The sequence below is a fragment of the Erpetoichthys calabaricus genome, chromosome 18 (genome assembly GCF_900747795.2).
Source record: "Erpetoichthys calabaricus chromosome 18, fErpCal1.3, whole genome shotgun sequence".
Lineage (NCBI taxonomy): Eukaryota > Metazoa > Chordata > Cladistia > Polypteriformes > Polypteridae > Erpetoichthys > Erpetoichthys calabaricus.
The window spans coordinates 73,366,815-73,389,254 of record NC_041411.2 but is presented as its reverse complement, the minus strand read 5'-3'; the positions used below and the strand labels follow the sequence as shown (position 1 = coordinate 73,389,254).

General features: G+C 43.8%; 1 protein-coding gene across 3 annotated transcripts in view; it reads left to right on the top strand.

Moving 5' to 3' along the window:
• slc38a3a (solute carrier family 38 member 3a) overlaps window positions 1-18,380 on the top strand; it is a 121,982-nt gene extending 103,602 nt beyond the window's left edge. For all 3 annotated transcript variants that reach the window (XM_028824104.2, XM_028824105.2, XM_051921485.1), the window contains 3 exons: window positions 6,658-6,802; window positions 14,061-14,164; window positions 14,865-18,380. In XM_028824104.2, the coding sequence (XP_028679937.1) occupies window positions 6,658-6,802; window positions 14,061-14,164; window positions 14,865-14,969 (354 nt within the window). In that variant the 3' untranslated portion in view covers window positions 14,970-18,380. The remainder of the gene's footprint in view (window positions 1-6,657; window positions 6,803-14,060; window positions 14,165-14,864) is intronic.
• The last annotated feature ends 4,060 nt before the right edge of the window (window positions 18,381-22,440 follow it).

Sequence of the window (22,440 nt, the reverse complement as noted above, 5' to 3'; positions counted from 1 at the left end):
ATCCCCTGTTATTTTATTAATCCTTGGAATCATAAGCAGACCGGCATCTTGAGATCTTAATGTGCGCTCAGGTTTATAAGTCATGATAACTTCAGCTAAGTAAGCCAGACCTTGGCCATTTAAGGCTTTATATGTTAAAAGGAGTACTAGGATTTTGAAATCTGCCCAAAACTTGACCGGGAGTTAAGCTCAGTGTGAGTGCAGGCCAGCGGGGGAATACTGAGGAGGGTCAATCACACTCGGGTGTGGTACTGAACAAACATACCTAATGTGAGAACACCCTAAATGGGCTTGAATACGTTATGTTATGCTTGAAGGTTTCAGTTACGCATCTGAACACAGACATTTATGTTTGCTCCTCTTGTCTGTGTTCAGTGGTGCGGCGGCACAGCGGTTAGTGTTGCAGCCTCTGCGCTCCACGGGGGCCAAGAACGCCATCTGTGTAGAGGTTTCCATTTCTTCTGCTTGTGTGGGTTGTGTTTCAGTTTTCATCCCGCACCCCCGGAGACATGCAGGTGTAAGGTTGACAGCTGACTAAACCGGGCCGGTGAGAAGGTCAGGAGTGTCCACGAGTCTTTGAGTCACTGGAGTGATTTCCGGATTCGAGTTTTTCTCTTTCCTTGTTTAGAAGTACATGACACTCACTGATAAATTGACCGGGAAAACATGATTACTGCACGCACTTCCAAGCCACCCGTTCATTTGCTAGCCTGTCTTTGCTCATATTTCATAAAGAGACATGAGCCCACATGAACCAGCATCAGCACGCTCTGAGAGTTTGTCGGTGTTTCAGTAAGCAGGTGTGCTTTGCAGACGTTGTCATTACTTTCATGGAATGAGACCTCCAACCAGCTGCTTTAAATCAGGGCAGTAATTAGGTTGCTGAATGAACGTAAATTAAATAAGATTCACTAGCTGTTCCTTCATATTGCTTTTATAAGATGACAGACTGGCTTACTGTGACCATTTAACAATGGCTGCAATAACAGAAGAGTAAGGGGCTTTAGGTAGAGCTTTGGTCATAAAATGCTGGAGTGGTAAAGCAAGTCTGGAGGTGCAGACCACCCAAAAAGTGCTTAGTCAGTCACTTAACCTTCTTGTGCTCCATGTGTACCGTAGGGTGGTGTGCAGTATGGAAGGTGTAGGACGCTAGGTGGCACAGTTGCCCGCTTTAAACCCAACAGACAGACGCTCAGGACACAGGTTAAAAGCACCAAGAAGATCTTTAATTTCTTTTCTTATTTAAATAGTGCTCCCCACGCACCACAACGACAATAACACAGGCAAGTAATCAAACAATACACAATAATATTCACAAATCTCTCCTCCACACCTCCCAGCAAGCTCTGTCCTACACCTCCCGACTCCGGCTCGCTTGCTGACTTCCCAGCAGTCCTTTAAATTGTGCCCGACTCAAAAGTGCTTCTGTTCATCCATCCATGTGACTTTCCACCTCTTCCGGGTCAGATGGAAAACTTGAGTTTTCTTTCAGCCCAGAAGTACTTCTGGGCCTTCCATCCCCATGACTCGATAGTACTTCTGGGCTATGTAAAAAGAACAAGTCCCCAGTCCTCCTGCAGCGTCTCCTGGTGGCACCCACTGTACCCAGCAGGTCTGTGCAGTCGAACTACAAATCCCATGGTGCCCTGGGGGAATCCTGGGCACCGCTATGCTGCAGAGAAGCTGCCATCTAGCATCTTAGGGGAAGTAGTGTCCCAAAGAGGTTGCCTCTGTGGGGGTCCCGGCCAGGTTGGGCTGCCAGCCGTCCATCACAAAGGTCATGTAGAACATCACAAGGCTGTTATTTCAATCCGTACCACTGATAAAGTGAGTGAGTGAGCCGCACAGTTTTGGAATCATTTTCTTTTTGTTTTAAAAGCATACAGCAACATTTATTTAAATAGCAGGTTTTCAAACAGCAATGTAGCCCAAGGTGCTTTACACGATGACATAAAGAAAGTTACAAGAAGAGAAAACAATTAAAAATAAGCAATAATATTAAAGAAAAAAAGAACAGCACAATAAGGTAAGGTCAGGCGGCCGGGAGAACATTAATTCCAGTTAGGCTGGAGAAAAAAAAAATAAAGAATAAAATCTACAGGGGTTCCAAGGACAAAAGACCACCCAACACCCACTGGGCCTTCTACCTAACATAATTATTCCTAAACCAAACCTTGTAAATTTCATGAGTCCCATGATGGGATTTGATGGCGTTGGTCTCGTGGACAGCTGAGACACCCTCCTTCATTCCTTCATCTCAGGGGGGTGGCGGGCTGCATGGTGCCTCAAGAAGGTGGTGGTGGCGCAGATCGCCACCACAGAAGAACCGGAGAATACAACAGAGAATAATGGATATTAGCACAGTCTGCAGATCCGTGATGAATATATTAATTGGCGGAGTGGTGGCTCTGAGGCTAGGGATCTGCACTGGCAATTGGAAGGATGCCGGTTCAAATCCCGTAAATGCCAATAGGGACTCTGCTCTGTTGGGCCCTTGAGCAAGGCCCTTAACCTGCAATTACTGAGCGCTTTGAGTAGTGAGAAAATCGCTATATAAATGCAAAGAATTATTATATTATTATTACGATCTTGTGGTCTTGTATACGTTATTATCCAGTTGACACTCGGAATGACCACCAGAGGGCAAACTGGAGGTGACTGCCAGCATTCTTTATGTGTGAGCGCCACCACATGCCCCTGTTGCTTTTGAAATTAAAGTTGGCCGGGTTGGCATCCCAACTATTTTTGGGACTCATTCTGTCTTTGTGACTCGAATAGCCATATATATATATATACACACAGTGCATCCGGAAAGTATTCACAGCGCATCACTTTTCCCACATTTTGTTATGTTACAGCCTTATTCCAAAATGGATTAAATTCATTTTTTTCCTCAGAATTCTACACACAACACCCCATAATGACAACATGAAAAAAGTTTACTTGAGGTTTTTGCAAATTTATTAAAAATAAAAAAATTGAGAAAGCACATGTACATAAGTATTCACAGCCTTTGCCATGAAGCTCCAAATTGAGCTCAGGTGCCTCCTGTATCCCCTGATCATCCTTGAGATGTTTCTGCAGCTTCATTGGAGTCCACCTGTGGTAAATTCAGTTGACTGGACATGATTTGGAAAGGCACACACCTGTCTATATAAGGTCCCACAGTTGACAGTTCATGTCAGAGCACAAACCAAGCATGAAGTCAAAGGAATTGTCTGTAGACCTCGGAGACAGGATTGTCTCGAGGCACAAATCTGGGGAAGGTTACAGAAAAATTTCTGCTGCTTTGAAGGTCCCAATGAGCACAGTGGCCTCCATCATCCATAAGTGGAAGAAGTTCAAAACCACCAGGACTCTTCCTAGAGCTGGCCGGCCATCTAAACTGAGCGATCGGGGGAGAAGGGCCTTAGTCAGGGAGGTGGCCAAGAACCCGATGGTCACTCTGTCAGAGCTCCAGAGGTCCTCTGTGGAGATAGGAGAACCTTCCAGAAGGACAACAATCTCTGCAGCAATCCACCAATCAGGCCTGTATGGTAGAGTGGCCAGACGGAAGCCACTCCTTAGTAAAAGGCACATGGCAGCCTGCCTGGAGTTTGCCAAAAGGCACCTGAAGGACTCTCAGACCATGAGAAAGAAAATTCTCTAGACTGATGAGACAAAGATTGAACTCTTTGGTGTGAATGCCAAGCGTCACGTTTGGAGGAAACCAGGCACCGCTCATCACCAGGCCAATACCATCCCTACAGTGAGGCATGGTGGTGGCAGCATCATGCTGTGGGGATGTTTTTCAGTGGCAGGGACTGGGAGACTAGTCAGGATAAAGGGAAAGATGACTGCAGCAATGTACAGAGACATCCTGGATGAAAACCTGCTCCAGAGCGCTCTTGATCTCAGACTGGGGCGACGGTTCATCTTTCAGCAGGACAACGACCCTAAGCACACAGCCAAGATATCAAAGGAGTGGCTTCAGGACAACTCTGTGAATGTCCTTGAGTGGCCCAGCCAGAGCCCAGACTTGAATCCGATTGAACATCTCTGGAGAGATCTTAAAATGGCTGTGCACCGACGCTTCCCATCCAACCTGATGGAGCTTGAGAGGTGCTGCAAAGAGGAATGGGCGAAACTGGCCAAGGATAGGTGTGCCAAGCTTGTGGCATCATATTCAACAAGACTTGAGGCTGGAATTGCTGCCAAAGGTGCATCGACAAAGTATTGAGCAAAGGCTGTGAATACTTATGGACATGGGATTTCTCAGTTTGTTTATTTTTAATAAATTTGCAAAAACCTCAAGTAAACTTTTTTCACGTTGTCATTATGGGGTGTTGTGTGTAGAATTCTGAGGAAAAAAATGAATTTAATCCATTTTGGAATAAGGCTGTAACATAACAAAATGTGGAAAAAGTGATGCGCTGTGAATACTTTCTGGATGCACTGTATATATATCTTATATATAAATGTCTACGCGTGGAAGTGTGTGTGTCTGTCCGGCCTGGTGGTGAGAGTTAGAGTCGGGGTGAGGGCTCCAGCTCCAAGGATACGCAAGCGAGGCCAGCACACCGGCAAAAGGAAACCTCCGAAGAAAGACAGTCGCTTAGCTGCTAATGCACAAACGATGTGAGTACGTCGGAAACATGAATCCTCCTAGGAGAGAGATGCCCAGAGTAGTTCTAACCCATCCCCTTCTGGGTAGGGTGGGGATGATCACAGGCGGTGTGGTGGCTCTGAGGCTAGGGATCTGCACTGGCAATCGGAAGGTTGCCGGTTCGAATTCCATAATTGCCAACATGGACTCTGCTCTGTTGGGCCCTTGAGCAAGGCCCTTAACCTGCAATTGATGAGCGCATTGAGTAGTGAGAAAACCGCTATATAAATGTAGAGAATTATTATTATTTCTCTGTTCATATATTCTATTGGGAATACAATTAAAATGTAGCTATAAAAAAGCCCTATTCAAATAATGAGTTCTTAGCAGTTTTTTTAAATGCTCCGCAGCGTCATTGGTAAAGTATTTCAAATTTTAGGAGCAGAACAGCATGAGGCTGTGGAGATGCTTCTCTGCATCAGGCCCAGGAAGGCTTGTAAGGGTAAAATGAATGCAGCAAAATAAGGGGGAAATCCTGGAGGAAAACCAAGTGGAGTCTGCAAGAAACCTACACCTTGGGAGAAGATTTGTTTTCCAACAAGAAAACACCCCCAAAGCATAAAGCTAAAGAGACACAGGAATGGTTTCAATGAGAAGTCGAGCAAAATGACACCTTTTATTGGCTAACTGAACCGATTAGCCCATAAAAGGTGTCATTTTGCTTGACTTGTCATTGCATCCATAATGGCTAACACGATACAACACCCCCGGTACTACAGGAGGAGGAGGAGAAGGTTAGGAGCAGGCGCTGATACAGCACATTGCCGCACCCACCACATGACAAACCAACTCAGGACCCCAGGTTAAGACCCGAGTGCAGCCATGCAACGGGTGACACCTCAGCACCACACTAGTTCAGATGAATTGGAACCAGTGTGAGGTTTTTTTTATAGTGGCTGGAGTGCCAATTCTGCCACCAACCCCCAGGTTTTTCCCTGCAGGTTGGAGGGCCTACCTACAGGGCTGGGTGCAGATTAACGTCATACCCAGGACGGAGCAATTACAGGTTAAGGAATGGCTTGAAAACAGTAACATGAACGTCCTGGAGTGGCTGAGTCAGAGTCCTCATTCCAATCCAATAGAAAATTTGTGGCTGGACTTGACACGATCTCCATTACACCTGACACAGTTCTGCTAAGAAGAAGAATGAGGGGAAAACTGGCAGAATGGAAATGATAGAGAGACCTGGGCACGCGGACTCGAGGCCGTCATGGCTGACAAAGGTTCATCTACTAAATGATGACTTGAAAGCATGGCGTGATCAGCTGGATCTTCTTTACACAGGTCCACGTTTGCCTTTCTAAATGATGTCCAGTCAGTTCAGCTCACCCCAGGTGGACTCCTATCCAAGTTCTACAAACATCTCAAGGGAAATGAAAGCAGACTGGATGCACCTGAGCACAGTTTGGAGGGCCACGGCAAAGGGTCTGAAAGCTTCTAGGAAATGAGTTGATTTTTAATACATTTGAAAACCTTTCTGAAAACACGTCGTCACTTTGTCATAATGGGTCATCAAGTGTAGATTGATGGACAACAAGATAGTGTGCAGAAGGTGAAGGCGTCTGAGCACTTTCTGAGCCCACTGCACATGACAAATGCCCCGTGAAATCACACACAGCATTCTTCTTCTTAAACCTTACAGACGGGCTTTGGGATTGGAGCAGGTTTGGGGTAGCTTGGAACCTGCAGCTTCATGTCTAGGCTGTAACATCTGCCCCCATCTTACTGAGTGGACCTCTTCACTATCTGTGCAGTTGTTTTTTTTTTTTTTTTTGCCTTTGTAATGGTGACGGGTGACAGCCGGAGTAAAGAGCTACTTGAAAAATGGGTTTTGGCAAATAACCTTAAACACAAGCGGTGTTGCTGCCAACAGGTCTGCGTGTGTTAGACATCAAGCCTCTGGATTTTGTAATAGAGTGCCGCTGTGGTGATGTCAGTGTGCCAGGAAACATAGCATTCTCCCCTGTGACTTACCATTTCCACTCTCCCTGTGGCTTGTCTGTCCCATACAGGTCAGGCGGGCCATCCAGCAGATGCTGTTTGCGAACAAGACGTTCAACTGGGTGCGCCACATCATCATTGCTGTTTGCCTCCTGACGCTCATCAACCTGCTGGTCATCTTTGCTCCTGGAATTCTGGGCATCTTTGGAGTGATTGGTAAGACTAGCCGAGAGGTCCTGATTGTTTAAAGCGTGGCTGGAAGTAGAAATTTTTTAAAAGATCACACTTGTCTAGAATTTACTTAACTTGCTTACCAGTGGGGTGGTGCTTTCCCTGTGGTCTCTTTGTGGGGATCCCAATGCCCCAGTGCTATGATGGGGATACTGTGCTGTAAAAATGGTGCCATCCTTCAGATGAGATGTAAAACCAGAGATGACTTTCTGTGGTTATTAAAGATCCTTGGGCATTCTTCATAAAGAGTAGGGGATATCCTGATGATCAGGCCAGATTGTCTACCACGACCTGGTCATTCTGGACCTCAAGTCATCCCCTGTCCCTAATTGGCTATCACTCTCACCACTTCACCACTAATAGCTCATGAATGCTGAGCATACTGGTGCAAAAATGGCTGCTGTCGAATCATCCAGGTGGATGCCACCCATTGGTGATGATTGAAGTGGCTCCCCACTGGTTATTTAGAGTGTTTTAAGCAGCGAGAAAAGCACCATATAAATGTAATTTTAGTCATCGTCTTCTTCTTCTACTTACTTACATACTTATTTAGGCCCTTTTTCCCTCCTGTATCGTAGGCCTACAATGTCCTTCACCAGCGACTCCTAATCTCTGATGCTGCCTCCAGTTACCCCCATACCAGGCCCAGCACTCTTCTTTATTTTTCTTTATTTTTGTTAATTTTAATAAATCCTGTTTGGCCTTGTGATATTACAGAAGGAAGCACTTTCACAGTCCTTCTGGCTAGGACTTTGGAGAGTCTCTTTAACATCGTTATTCAGAAGAGAGATTGGTCTGCATGATGCACATTATATAGGAAAGATGGTAATTAATGCTTGGCAAGAAGTTTGAGGTAGAATTGCTTTTGTCTTTAGCTTCTATAAATGTTGCTAATAAAAGTTGAGCTAACGTATTTGAGAATTTTGTTATAAAATTCTACAGGGTAGCCATCAGGGCCGACTGCTTTCCCACTTTGAAGTGAATTTATAGCATCTAGTAATTCAGAAAGTGTCAGAGGTTTATCCAGTTCTACAGCACTACCTGTGATATCTCTGATGAATCAAGAAACTCATTAGAGTGTGTCTTGTCTTCTTTAAATTGAGTAGAATATAAGGACTTTTAGTACTCTCTAAATGTGTCAGTTATATTTTTATGGTCAATAATTTTATCTCCATCTGTGTTGCTAATTGCTGTTATTGCATTACGGATTTCCTGCTTGTGGATTTCTTGTGCTATTATTGGTCTTTTCTCTGTGTTCATAATAATGATGTCACAATGAGGTTTCTGTATCAAGTTTCTCGGTTGACCATGTTTACGCTTTCCGTGCGGGTTGAAAGTTATTGCCTGCCCTCCACTTCATTCTCAGAGGGTGACCTAGCCTGGATCTCCTCTTCCATGGGGTCCTGCTGAGTTCTCTGCGACAGCTCCACATTGCTGATGGCTTCTAGTTAGTGAATCCACAGAATTTGGCATAACCAGTAATCGATAGAGGACTGGGAGGTCCTAAGAATGGTCTTTGTCGTTCCTCATGTCTCTGCTCCATATACCAGTACAGACTTCATGGCTTGGCCAAACTCCTTGGAGTTCCAGATGTTCCTAAGTTGGAAAAACGCCTTGCAGATCTGCATCTGCTCCACCTTGTTTGTCCACCATGCTGCCAAGGTAAATGAAAGAGTCCACCTCTTCACGGGGTTCTTTTCACAGTCAACGTTGATCTTCAGCCACTTAGTTTTTCCCTAATGGAATGTTGAGCCCCACTTTGGCTAAGACACTAAATCTATCTGCTGTGGCTGTCAATGGTTATGAGCCAGGAGTTGTAATAGCGTGAGAAACATCCATGTCGTCGAGCTGATTCTACAACGTCCACTTTATTTGGTTGTCGCTGTCTTCATGATCAGGTCTATAATGAGCAGAAACAAAAAGGCTCCTCTCTCTATCCCCTGAGTTCGTTTGCCCATCTAGCCACTTCTAATTAGAATTTTCCCCATCACTGCTCTCCTTCACCTCTCACTGTCTTGTCTTGTGGTTCCCACCGGTGGTCCCTTCTGTCTCTCTGCCTGTAGGCTCTTGGTCAGTTCCCTCAAGTTGTCTGAGCTCTTCTACTTGTCCAAGCTGGAACTTACACTCTGGTCTGAATGGTTTTCACTGGCTTCCCTTAAGTTTATCTTAGACAGTTGGGTACCATTGACTTTGACTTGCTCACCTACCCTCAGATATCAGCAGAGGACCATCAGTCCCTGCTGCGCAACATTCTCATGTTGTTGAAATGCTGTTGCAGCACAGGTAGCTAATGTGCACGCTGCCACCTGGAGGCCAGTTCTTGAAGTGCACAATTTTCTGCCCTCCTCCATATCATACTGCGGTGTCCCCTCCTGGTGCCAGTGATCAGGTGTCTGGTTGTGACAAACACAGGCCATGACTCGAATGAGCTGGAGAAACCAAAATAGAAGGTTTCAAATTTTCTTTCATAACTGCCCAGTTGAATTAAGGAGTTTGATAATGTTTGAGCTACCATGAAGGACAGTAATGTATATTTACTCAACAAATTCTTAGGACCACTCTACTAGTATTGGATATTGTCTCCTTTTGCTCTACAAACAGCCTCAATTCTTCATGCCATGGATTCCATAAGATGGTGGAAACATTCCTTTGAGATTCTGGCCCATGCTGACATGATCGTACCACTGCACGTTCATGTTGTGCATCTCCCATTCCATCAGATCCCAAAGGTCTCCTTTCATTTTCAGATCCGGTGTCCATGAAGGCCAATGCAGAACACTGAACTTACTGTCATGTTCATGAAACTGGTCTGAGATGACTTTGTGACATGGGGCATTGTCATGCTGGATGTAGCCATTAGAAGATGGTTCAATTGTCACCATTTGTTTAGAGCACAGGTCAGGTCAGGTCAGGTTGGGGAGCATGCACTGGTATAGCTTGTTGCTGCACCCACCATACAATGAAACAGCTCGGGATCCTCATTGGTGACCCACCAGGCAGACACGCGGTCCAGTCCCACCCCGTGGAAATTACCCTCTATCAGGTGTTACGTGGGCTTCCCTTGGCCTGGTCCAGCCACTCGGGTCCTCAACAATGAGGGTCCTGTGAGCTGGATCACCCTTGGGTAATTGCGCCACATGGCCGTAGTGCTGTAACTGACGTTCCCTCACAATGCAGGTCATGTGCCTTATTCGCGACTCCATGAGCAACACAAAGTCAAACCAGCGTTACCCAATGATTCTCCAAAGAGACACAGAGAGTCCAGTCTTTGTCTCATGTCACTGGATCGCGTCCATGTCTCACAAGACAGGAAGCACCAGGACTCTAAAGACTTGGACCTTTGTCCTTTTGTAAAGATATCAGGAGCACCACACACCCCTTTCTAGCGACCTCATGACCCCCCATACTCTCCCAATCTGTCTACTGACTTCATAGGAAGACTCACCAGAGACATGAATGTCACTGCCGAGGTAAGTAAACCTCTCGACGAGGTCGACACTCTCTCTGCAGACAGACACACTGCTGATGGCTGTGACTAAGATACCGAGGTCTGTCTATTAAATAATGAGACTGGCACAATAACTCACTTTTATGTATATAATAATTCTAAAGCTTGTCCCCTTCAATATACTCCCCATTCGCAATTATGCACCAATGCAGACTTGGTTTCCACCGGTCGAAGGCGTGAAGCAGATCAGTCTCTGTCTGCTGTTTCAAGCTGTTCCTTTAAGCACCGATTTCAATTTAGGAAAAACACACGCGCACAAGACACACAGACTTCAATGTAAGCCTCAGTAGGCATTTGAAACGGTTCTATTGCATTTCTTTTGTTCAACCTTACTAAAAAATTCAAATTGACACGTTGCTCAACTTTTAAACTTAGCAGGATTCCGGCACACAAGGGAAACAACTGCATTAAAACAGTGACTGACAATCAACTAAATGGCAGAGAGTGTTGTCGCTTGTCAAGTAGGTTCAGACGGGTTTAAACCAGCATGGCCAGTGCTCATAATCAGTTCTCACTGCTTTATTTAAGAGATAGAAACACAGTCTCCTTATTCTATAGACTGATCAGGTGCCCACCAGTCCCTGCTGCCCTCTAGGTTTGTGAGGGGAAACCCATACGCTTCCACTGGGCACCATATACTGTCATGATGCTGGAACGCTGCTGCAGCACAGTTCCTCTTAATGCCTCTTATCCTGCCTACTATACTAAAATCTATCTATCTATCTATCTATCTATCTATCTATCTATCTATCTATCTATCTATCTATCTATCTATCTATCTATCTATCTATCTATCTATCTATCTATCTTATCCTGCCTACTATACTAAAATCTATCTATCTATCTATCTATCTATCTATCTATCTATCTATCTATCTATCTATCTATCTATCTATCTATCTATCTATCTTATCCTGCCTACTATACTAAAATCTATCTATCTATCTATCTATCTATCTATCTATCTATCTATCTATCTATCTATCTATCTATCTATCTATCTATCTATCTATCTATCTATCTATCTATCTATCTATCTATCACAGTTCCTCTTAATGCCTCTTATCCTGCCTACTATACTAAAATCAATCAAACATCTATCTATCTATCTATCTATCTATCTATCTATCTATCTATCTATCTATCTATCTATCTATCTATCTATCTATCTATCTATCTTATCCTGCCTACTATACTAAATTGTATCCTGCCTACTGTACTAAAATCAAATCAATTATCTATCTATCAAATTCCTGGGGGGCATAATTTTTCTGCCCTCCCCCATATCGCCATATCCCCACTCGGTGCCAGTTATCAAGTGCCCTCACCTGTAGCCACTTGCCCATTTTCCTTGGTTCATTTTTCTCTTCCCATCATTGTCAGTTGGGTTTTCAGCTTTGTCACCTCACTTGAGCGGAACAATCTGTGACCCTGAAAATGGATTTGTCTTGGGATGAGTGCAGCCCACTGGGACAGTCTTTCATGAAAATGAACCTCAGGGGAGGCTGTGACCCTGTGCATCTCCACTTTAGGGATCGTGGTGAGGGTTTTGGATTTGAGAGGTGAAGATCCAGAAAATCACCCCTCGATGTAATTTGAGGCGAGGTGAAATTACACGCAGTCAAACCGAAAGCGACTGCAGAAGATGGCACCGTGCTGTCTGCTGGCTCACACTTTATGATTCTTTAGTTTGACTTCAAAGTCAAATGTAAACAGGGTGTCTCATGTACAACGTTCTGCTGGATTTCCCAGAACAAAGCAAAGCAAATTACAGTCACTGGCTTGCGTTTGGCCACATGCATTTGCATGCATATGCACGTGGAGCTGACACTGCTTCCCCCAGAGGGTGGATGAGGTCAGAAAACTCTGCGAGTTTATATAATGGTGAAATGTGTTTGTTCTGAGAGCTCTTCCTAGAATTCCTGAATGGCAAACAGAAGAAAAAAAGGAGAAGGGGGGTTTATTCTAAGGCTGGATTGCGACTTTGTACCAGGTGTTGGAAACTGGGGGGACACGGATATGGAATGGAATAATAATGAGTCGGCATCGTGAAACTGTGTTTAGAAATGTACGCCTGGCAGGGTAATTTTATGAGCGTGGCGTGATTTCATTGGTACAGTAGGCACGCCAGGGGAGAGGTGAGAATGATTTCTTCTGTGATCAGGTTTACTGTCTTGGCAGTGCTGTTGTCAGGGACATGTCTGTAAAAGGCTGTCAACTCCAAATGTCTTGCTCCTTCAAGCTACTGCTTTATAAATCCTGATTTATTCATTTATTTCATTTTATCTACATGTCTGTCTATGACATATACAACTTTAACCACAAGGGGGCGACACTGAGCCCCAAACCCAAACATAGTAATGCCCAGCACACTGTGTTTATTTATCTTCAGCACATTTCCATTGTATTACATGCATTGTATTACTACAAATGTTTATGATGCACCATCTGGTAGAATGACAAATGCAATACATATGTCTCTGTTATACACTCTTTGGTATGGAATTCATATAGGCAGCGATATTCTTTGTGATGTATCATATGTTGGAATGACAAATGCAATGCATTTTACTACTACAAATGTGTGTTATGTGTCGTCTGTTGAAATAGCAAATGCAATGCATTTTATTACTGCAAATGTTTGTGATGCAGCATCTATTGGAATGACAAATGCAGTAATGTCTCGGTTATATGCTATTCGTTATTGGATTTACAAAGGCTGTGTTATTCTTTATGATATGTCATCTGTTAGAATGACAAATGCAATGCATCTGTCTCTGAAAATGCCATTTGGTATGGGACTTGTAAAAGCAGTATGAATGTTTGTGATGTGCCATCTGTTGGAATGACAAATGCAAAGCACTGTAGTACTGCAAATGTTTGTGATGCTTCATTGGTTGGAATGACAAATGTAATGCACATGTCTCAGTTATATACTGATTGGTATGGAATTCGTAAAGGCAGTGCAAATGTTTGTGATGTGCCATCTGTTGGAATGACAAATGCAATGTATTTCATGACTGCAGATGTTTGAAATGTGTCATTTGCCAGAAGGACAGAGACATAATAGCTAGATGGACAGAAAAATACACAGACATACAGAAACTTATTCTTTAACTAGCTGTGCTACTCGCCTAAGACGGGCTGAAATGTAACTAATCAATATAGACCTCAATGCATTTGTTTCAGGTAAATGTCTGTGATGTGACATCTGTTGGAATGACAAATGCAATGGGCATATCTTTGTTATATGCCATTTGGTATGGGATTTGTAAAAGAAGTGTTAATGTCTGTGAAGTGCCATCTGTTGGAAAGATAAATCCAATGCATTTTATTTTCCTCAAATGTTTGTGATTCTCCTTCTTTTGGAATGATAAATGCAATGCACATGCGTTTGTTATATGCCATTTGGTATGGGATTTGTAAAAGCAGTGTTAATGTCTGTGATGTGCCATCTGTTGGAAAGACACTTTGCAATGCATTTTGTTACTTCAGGTGTTTGTGATGTGACATAGACATAGTAACTGGATGGACACACAGACTGTTGTCCTTTATTAAGGTGGATTTTTGTGGTCCAAGGAGGCAATTTGCTTTATCAACTTACATTCAGTGTCCATAAAAAGTATTCACCTCCATTGGTTCTTCAGTAATGGAGGTCATAAAGAACACTTACGTTCATGGCCACCGCTTTGGACCAACTTTCAGACTAACCTCCATACCTCTTCTGTTTCACAGGAGCAACTTCAGCACCATGCCTGATCTTCATCTTTCCAGCCGTCTTTTACATACGCATTGTACCCACGGATAAAGAGCCCATGACCTCAACTCCCAAGATCCTGGTCAGTAGCAGCTCTTTCTTTTTCTTTTTTTTTTGTAGTTTTAAATAATCATCCAAATGTGTTATCGCAAATGTGTTAGAATTCTTCCAGGCGAGGAGGATGAGGCAGCACGCTAAGAGTGCAGTTTCCGTCCTCACAGCAGGGTTGTTATCGGGTAGCACTCCAGATAAGGCCATTAACGAGGTTAGGGTTTGTTATCATGTCAGCGTTGACCGATGAATGAGCAGAACCTCCAGTCTGCAAACACAAGACGGACATGTGTCTTGATAATGTTGTCTCAGTTTTGGCCATTTTAGAACCCAGAACTGAAATTTAGGAATACTAGAACCTTCCAACCCGAGTGAATAGTATAACTGGTTTCAGTGGTGAGAGTTCAGTTACAAAGGTTTCTCTAATAACCAATTAGCATTAATACATAGCTAAGGGTCAGCTGAGGGAGTTGAAGGAATGGCTGCTGGGAGTGAGCTCTGCAGTCAAATGTGAATAATAAACTAAAAGCCAGCCAGTCAGTGATAGTCCTGAGCGACACTAGTACTGTCTTAGCCGTATGTTTAAATCGCCTTAACTGCATGTTGATAATAAAAGGTGTCATTTCTGGGGGACCCCAAACTTTTGGACAGGAGTGCATGTAGAAGTTCCTTCAGAACGTATTAAGTGTGTTTCCTGTTGTAGATCTCATAATGTCTTTGCTGCTCCACAGGCCGCCTGCTTTGCAGCCCTTGGATTCCTGTTCATGATCATGAGCCTCAGCTTCATCATCATCGACTGGACAAGCGGGAGCAGCGGCCCCAGCAGGGGCCACTAGGACTGGAGCTTGTGCAGCCCTCTCGCTCTTCGGCCATCTTGACCTTCCAGTGTTTGTATGCGGTTGAGTAGGGAGAGAGTGTAACCGTCCGAGGACGCACTATTCCTTGTTCCCAGGCTGTGCGGGAATGACGCTTGCCTTTTCTTTCCAATAAGCTGGCTAAACGGCAATAAGAGACGAATGTGAATCGGAAATGAACGCGTGTGTAGAAATGATCATGGAAGGTAAACACATGTGCTACGCTGCTTCAAACGTGAAAACTGAGCTCCCTTCCAAAATGCTCAAGGGCCAGTTTGGCAATGTTGGCCATTTTTCAGCGTTCACCCGAGTGTCCAGCGCATCTGATTGTCTCTTTCAGGGGGAATGCATTGGACTCAAGGGGGGGCATGGACTTTGTGTTTTATGTGCCATCCTGTTGATGCCAAACTTAATGTCTTGTGGTTTCAATGCTAAAATGAGCCCCACCTCAGCTTTTGTGTCCACCGGTGGAATAAAGGGATAGTGCATCTTCAGAATCAGGAATTACGTGAGAAGCTCAAGATGACCCGCTTCACCTCTGATCCCCCTCGTGTCCTCCTCCCGAACTTCATAGTGACTAAAACTAATGACCTCAGTCCCACTGCCCCGTCCCCTGACCTTGAAAACTACTGTTAGTGCTGTATAGGCAAAGAGAAACAAATATAATTACGTTTTATAATAACAAGAAGGCACACTTATGAGTGTTAGGAAATAGATTAACTTTGTATTTTTATATTATGTCTGAAATGATAAATTATTTAATATGTAGAACTGGGAAAAGTACAACATGCAAAATCAGTGTAGCAGTCCTGGAAAACAAAATCCGGGGGGAGCAGCTGTCCCTGCAAGCTACCCGAGGTGACTTTGTCCTCCTGTAAATGACGACGCACACAGTGAGGTGACGTTTCCATTTTTCCAACAACTGGGAACTGTGGAAAACAGTTCTTTATAGGAAGCTGCTGTTTGTTTGTTTCTTCTTTTACTTTGTTTTAAGTCAACACCTGTTACTGTTAGGATGAAACGTTCACCCGTCCACACGGACCGACTCCCGGACCGCCCCTCTCAAGTGCCATGATATGAGTGTTTTAGGGTGACCCTCATGTATTAGGGAGGGGGGGGGTCTCTAAATCTGTAACGGCATCGGCCTTTTAGGACTGGGCTTCTGGACGATCAATACAATGAACCTGAAATGCTCGGCTACTTCTATACATTAAACTGTAAAAACAAAAAAAGATCAAAACCTCAACAGTAGACTTGTGTTTTATTAATAGAACCTGCTTTGGAATGCTCTTCAACATCGAGTACTGTGGAGACTGAGCTAAAGATGAAGAACTTCTGTAAAGGCAAACAGTCCGAGTATCTGTAAGGGAGCTCAGCGGCCAATTCTGAAGTACATGAGCCACGCAAGGACATCATGGAGGCTGCCTGGTCAGCGCAAATCAAATTCTGAGTCTGCCGCTAACTATCTGTCTAATCCTGCCTACTATACTACAAATGAATATCTATCTATCTATCTATCTATCTATCTATCTATCTATCTATCTATCTATCTATCTATCTATCTATCTATCTAATCCTGCCTACTACACTACAAATTAACATCTATCTATCTATCTATCTATCTATCTATCTATCTATCTATCTATCTATCTATCTATCTATCTATCTATCTATCTATCTATCTATCTATCTATCTATCACAGTTCCTCTTAATGCCTCTTATCCTGCCTACTATACTAAAATCTATCTATCTATCTATCTATCTATCTATCTATCTATCTATCTATCTATCTATCTATCTATCTATCTATCTATCTATCTATCTATCTATCACAGTTCCTCTTAATGCCTCTTATCCTGCCTACTATACTAAAATCTATCTATCTATCTATCTATCTATCTATCTATCTATCTATCTATCTATCTATCTATCTATCTATCTATCTATCTATCTATCTATCTATCTATCTATCTATCTATCTATCTATCTATCTATCTTATCCTGCCTACTATACTAAAATCTATCTATCTAGCTGTCTATCTATCTATCACAGTTCCTCTTAATGCCTCTTATCCTGCCTACTATACTAAAATCTATCTATCTATCTATCTATCTATCTATCTATCTATCTATCTATCTATCTATCTATCTATCTATCTATCTATCTATCTATCTATCTATCTATCACAGTTCCTCTTAATGCCTCTTATCCTGCCTACTATACTAAAATCTATCTATCTATCTATCTATCTATCTATCTATCTATCTATCTATCTATCTATCTATCTATCTATCTATCTATCTATCTATCTATCTATCTATCTATCTATCTATCTATCTATCACAGTTCCTCTTAATGCCTCTTATCCTGCCTACTATACTAAAATCTATCTATCTATCTATCTATCTATCTATCTATCTATCTATCTATCTATCTATCTATCTATCTATCTATCTATCTATCTATCTATCTAATCCTGCCTACTATACTAAAATTAATTTATCTATCTGTCTGTCTGCCTGTCTGTATGCATTTGGCATTACAACTGATCACTCGAGGTGGGACCCAGAAACTCTTGGACTCCGTCCCTGGACTCAGGTGTAGGGTGCAGTTATCGACTATGCCGTTGTCACACTATGGATGTGTGTACCTGTAAAGAGCTTTGACTACATTATTTTTCTATAAATTATATCTACTATGTTATTAAAGTGTTCCCCGAGAACATTCATGCAAGTTCAAGGAGAACATGCTAAGTTCAGCACAAGCCATGACTGGGGCTGCAAGGTGACCACTAAAAACTGAGCCCCCAAATCCCTGTTTATCCTGCATGGCTCTAAGTCACTTAATGACCTTTGCCTCTGTTTTCTATTTGTTTTCAAAGAATGGCCCAACATAGATGGAGTGAGATTTAGAAATGTGCTTTCCATTACCTGGAGCCATGTCGATAGCCGTGTTCTTGACACAGCGCAGGTGGCTGTACTGCCCTTGATCTCCAGCAGGTGGCAGTACGGCTCTCAGCTCACCCCTGGGCTGCATTGGACAGACAGACGCTAGAAAGCTGCGTATGAGAGAAAAGAAAAATAGGAGGACGCCAGAGCTGGGAAAACGAGAGTCGTCCCATCGAGACTGATAGATTTCACTGACAGTGTGAACCGGTAGCAGGGTCTTACAGCTTACGTCCTTTTTTGTTTTTAAAATGGCAACAAATGGCACTGTGTCATTGAGAAATAACAACTGTACGTACTTTGGTCTTAGACACCAGCATTTATAAATAATGTATATAAATAAAACCCTTTGTATTCTGCTTTCATATCCAGCTTGTATAGTGTAAATAGCAATAGATAGATGCCGGATTTAGCCTGTCAATAAATAAAGAGCCATTTTTAAAGGAGTCTGTGCTTTACTGTCCCACCCTGGCATTGCCAATGGCACTTCTGCCCTCCAATGCCATGCTACCAGCTGAGCTCCAAGGAAGGCTGGAGGCTGGCGTGCTGTGCCCACCCTGTAGCAGGTAAAGAATTCTGTTTCCATCCTTAAATACAAAGGGAGCTGGAAGTCCCGCATATCCTCGTTTACTTGTCACAGTGAGTAAGAACAGCTTTGTCACTTCTCAGGGGTAATGGTAGCGACAGAAAACTGACATTTTGTATTTATTATTTTATTATGATTTTTTGATTTGCCTATTTTTAAATATATTTCTTCTCATGATGATTGCATGTTGTAAAGGGCACTATAGAGAATCAAGCTACAGCTAGAAATATAGTGGGAAGTGTTCTGCCACTTTGGAGGGCTACAGACCCCTTTTTTATACTTCATTTAAGTTTATTTCATTAACTGACAGTTATATCCAAAGCAATTTACAAAGTACAGTAGTTTCCAAATATGTACTGTACAGTTGGAGCTGCAAGACAACACGACTCGTCCAGGGACAGTCGGAGTCAGCGGTGGGGACTGAAATGACCACTAGAGGGCAGCAATGCCTCCTGTGAAAATCACTAGTGAGTACTGGGCAAGAGGAACAGCAGCTGGCATGAGGGGATCATGACCTCTAGGGGGCAGCACTGGCAGATCACACATCTCTGTGCTGGGACTGAACCAACAGACTCAATTGTGAAGATGACTACAGTGCAGTTTTGGGCAAGGAACAAAGCACCAGGGGGCAACAGCACCTCTTGTGGCAGCAATGTCCCCTGTGGAAATGCCTAATGAGTACTGGGCACGGGGGCAACAGCACCCCTTGTGAAAGGGGCTGATAAGTGTGGGTTAGGGCACTTATATGACCTCTTTGGGCAGCACTGGCATCCAGGGACAGTCCCAGGCAGTGATGGGGACTGAAATGACATTCATATGTGTTACCACAAGAGGGCAGCAATGTCCCCTTTGGAAATGCCTAATGAGTACTGGGCACGGGGGCATCAGCATCTGGAGCTAATAATGCTTCTTGACAAATATGGGAGGGGGCAGCCAGGACTGAAGTAGCAGGATTACCGAAGCCCCCCTGACAACATTGGGCTGGCTGTCATGTCTGATCCTCCTGCTCTGAGTATCAAGTGATTGACATATGTTGGTAAAGTATGGTGGTGTAGTGGTAGCACTGCTGCCCTGCAATGAGCAGAAGGGGGTTCACGTCCCCTGTCTGGAGTTTACATGTTCTCCCCGTGTCCATGTGGTTTTGGTCCAGTTTACCTCCTACAGTCAGGTTAGGTGAATGGGTGTTGATAAACTCGCCCTTGTGTGTGTGTCTGTTCACGCCGTGATGGACTGGCAACCTGTCCAGGTGTTGTTCCTGCCTCAGTCCCGATGCCTGCTGGGATAGGTTGCAGCAGCCCTGCAACCCTGCCCTGGATAAGTGGGTTAAGAAAATGGATGGATGAGTTTATGCCGGCTACCTGTGAACTGTGAACTGGCCGACAGGTCAGGAATATCTCAGCCAGGCTCCAGCTCCATCATGCCTGCTGTGCCAGAAGCCATTAACTGACCAGTTTTTATATGTTGTGGCTGCACATGCATACAGCATGATTTGTCCAGCATAGAAAGTCCATTTGCAGTAGAGTCTGATAATATAATCAACAACTGACTGCACTCATACTGCAATAAGGGCACCTAGCAAGAATGAAGCCGCTTTTTTTTATCCATTAAAACACGAGTCACCTGTGATGCTAAGATATGTCTGCTAAACGTCGTGTCCGGTGGCCTGGGTCACTTAGCCCGTCGTCATTCATTTACTCGGAGGTAAAGCAGCTTTGACAGGCGCTGTACGTGATGGCTGGCTTTGCTGGTAAGGTAACTGGCTGAACCTTCAGTGTTCCGTATGCTCTGTGCTAGTCATTGTAACAGCAATCTTGCCATTACATGTGCCAGGTGATTGCGGCTACCCGCTTAGATGCTGCCACCTTACGCAGAGAATGCAGAGGAGAGGCTTTGTAATGCGGCGCATGCTCTTGAGCTGTCAGTTGCGGCGCGGAGCCCGATACACAATGCAAGCAGGAGGCGGGGTCTCGTTACGTCAGGCGCGAGGCGGCTCTACCAGCCAATGAAGTTGTGCAGCCTCGTGATTGCATATGTATGAGGTCGATTAGCATTCTCCATATATGGATGTTTCAGGGCGGTTTTCCCGTGCGCACTTTTACAAGGTGATTGTAATTTATAAATGGCAAATTGCGTAGGATTTCGCGTACGGCAGGTTTTTATAAATCTCTTCTATTTATTTATTTTTTGTTTGTTTTTTTGGCGTGCTCATTTTCCTATTCGTTTGGCGTGCGCATATTTTCACGCTCGAATCCACGCAAAGGTTTTTTTTTTTTTTTTAATGAGGCTACAGGAATCTGTAACTATTTGGAATACAGAACCGGACAAGAATGGAATAATTGCTGTATGGCTGAAGTAAAGAAAGCGATACTGTATGTGTGAGGAAAACGGGAGAAGAGTTGGAAAGGAGAATAGGACTGAAGGAAGTGGATTTAGAAACGGTGTGAAAATCTGATCTGGTAAATAACGGCTGAAATCAACCTGTATGTAACTATTATTTTGACAGCACCACTTACGGACATAAAGTAGATACCCTAATTGACTTAAAGAATGTCTGGTAAGGAGACACAACACGCGTGGAGCTGTGAAAATGATTTTGGATTCAAAGTTTTGAATCCACGTGAAGATGACAACTCCCGCTTAGTAAACCGCAGCCACCATCGAGACCTAACAAGACCGGCAGCTTCAGTATGCCGATGTGGCCCTCTAGTGGCTAGAGCGCCGCACTGCAACTTACACATTTTTCCAGATCCAGTCCGTCAGTGAACCAGTGTGCAAATCTGAGAGAGCGCCTCAGGGATTTTAAAAGATCAGATCAGTTGTTCTATAATGCACCTGTAAAAGTGACTTGGGATAGTGATTACTACAGAAAGACACTATATAAGACAATAAAAATAAAAAATAAAATAAAATAAAAATAAGAAGACAATAAAGTTCAGCCCTTCCGGAAGGAGGAAACTAAAATAAGTTACTTAACGTCCCAACTCCCACACCACAGAAACTTTTCTGCAAAGCTTCTTGGGATGGGAGATCGCTTAACGTAAGTGCTATAGAAAATTATAAGGTGACTGGTTCGGTCCACGCAGTGTGACCCCGAGAGAATCAGCTAACCTGCCGCTGCTGACACTGTAGAAATATATGGACCTCTACTGCTAAAACACCACGGGATAGTGGCTGATAATGAAAGGTGCTCATTTGTGTCGCCATAACTGACTCACGGTGTGACCCCGAATGAGTGATTTCTCCAGGTGCTGCTTTACAGATGCCCATGAAAGGCTCATGGCTCAGTGACCACCTCAGAAAGGCACTATATTATACTGTAGGGTCATACAGATTTGGTTTCAATCCACAGTCCTGACATGCTTGTGTGGCCCTGAGTGAACAATCACTCAATAGTGTACCTGTTGGAGTGGTGACCATTACTGAAAGGCGCTATATGTAATCATAAGGTTACACATTCAGTCCCTGCTACTGATCTTGAACGAGTTGTTTAAATTGCCAGGATTCTAAAAGTGTTACTTTGTCACTATGTACCCTGTCAAGTCAAGTCAAGTCAAGTTGGGGAGCCTGCACTGGTACAGCGCGTTACCGCACCCACTACACAACGAAACAACTCGGGATCCCGGTTGGCAACCCCCCAGACAGACAAGTGAAATGTGTTACATGGGTGACCCCTTGGCCTGGACCAGCCACTCAGGTCCCCAACAATGAGGATCTTACAAGCCGGATCACCCTCTGGGAAACGCGCCACATGGCCGTAGTGCCGTAACTGACGCTCCCTCACAATGCCGGTCATGTGCCTCACTTGGGACTCCATGAGCAACACAAAGTCAAACCAGCGGCACCCAAGGATTTTCCGGAAAGACACCAAAGGAGTCCAGTCTTCATCTCAGGTCACAACCAAATAGCAAGACAGGAAGCAC